Here is a 1,251-nt window from a genome sequence, read left to right on the forward strand (position 1 = left end):
CGCAAATAGACTGGAATGTTCACTACGCAAAGAGTAATTTTGAGCCATTTGGAATGATTATTTTAAAACACGAAAGTTGTTTGTTTGAATCTTCGTAATTGTCGAAGTTACATTTCTGAATGGATTTTGGCGCTACATTTTAAACAAACAATAATCCTGTTAATCAATGGTTACATTGCATTTATTTTCACCATTAAGACAGAGTAGGAAAATATTTATGACGTTTTTTATAGTTTTGTTGTCAGTTGTAACGTTTTTTCATAAGTGGATAATACTACTTAACCTTTATATTTAAAATACAGCCGCATATTTTAGATATACAATATTTGCTTACTATAATTCATGTTATTTATGCAACACCCCTTTTTGTTATGTGTGAGAACGTACTGGACCTTACTGATATTATTTTAATTTCAATATAAATACACATAGAAACTCACCTCCTTCTGAGATTACCAGAGGAAACCCGGGGAAGAGGGTCGGTTGAACTGAAAAGTACGAACAAATATAACTCTACAGATAAGCAGTAAACTAAATTTATAAACCATATTTGTCTAGAGTTATGAAGAAATGTCAAGTCAAATGAATAGAATGAGTTTCTAGCATATCTTTAATGGATAGAATGAGTGGCTAGCATATTTTTAATGGATAGAATGATTGGCTAGCATATTTTTAATAGATATAATGAGTGACTAGCATATTTTCAATGAATAGAATGGATTTCTACTATATTTTTAATGAATAGAATGAGTGGCTAGCATATTTTTAATGAATAGAATGAGTTGCTAGCATATCTTTAATGGATAGAATGAGTGGCTAGCATATTTTTAATGGATAGAATGAGTGGCTAGTATATTTTTAATGGATAGTATGAGTGACTAGCATATTTTCAATGAATAGAATGGATTTCTAGTATATTTTCAATGAATAGAATGAGTTTCTAGCATATTTTTAATGGATATAATGAGTGACTAGCATATTTTCAATGAATAGAATGGATTTCTAGTATATTTTCAATGAATAGAATGAGTTTCTAGCATATTTTTAATGAATAGAATGAGTTGCTAGCATATCTTTAATGGATAGAATGAGTGGCTAGCATATTTTTAATGAATAGAATGGATTTCTAGTATATTTTTAATGAATAGAATGAGTTTCTAGCATATTTTCAATGAATAGAATGAGTTTCTAGCATATTTTTAAAGAATATAATGAGTTGCTAGCATATCTTTAATGGATAGAATGAGTGGC

The 1,251-nt window shown here is 28.8% G+C and overlaps 1 protein-coding gene across 1 annotated transcript in view; it reads right to left on the reverse strand.

Moving 5' to 3' along the window:
• LOC106478263 (mucin-3A-like) overlaps positions 1–1,251 on the reverse strand; it is a 25,262-nt gene that overhangs the window by 6,825 nt on the left and 17,186 nt on the right. Inside the window, exon 10 of the mRNA XM_022381842.1 lies at positions 441–488. Within this exon, the coding sequence (XP_022237550.1) occupies positions 441–488 (48 nt within the window). The remainder of the gene's footprint in view (positions 1–440; positions 489–1,251) is intronic.

The sequence above is a fragment of the Limulus polyphemus genome, unplaced genomic scaffold (genome assembly GCF_000517525.1).
Source record: "Limulus polyphemus unplaced genomic scaffold, Limulus_polyphemus-2.1.2 Scaffold194, whole genome shotgun sequence".
Classification (NCBI taxonomy): domain Eukaryota; kingdom Metazoa; phylum Arthropoda; class Merostomata; order Xiphosura; family Limulidae; genus Limulus; species Limulus polyphemus.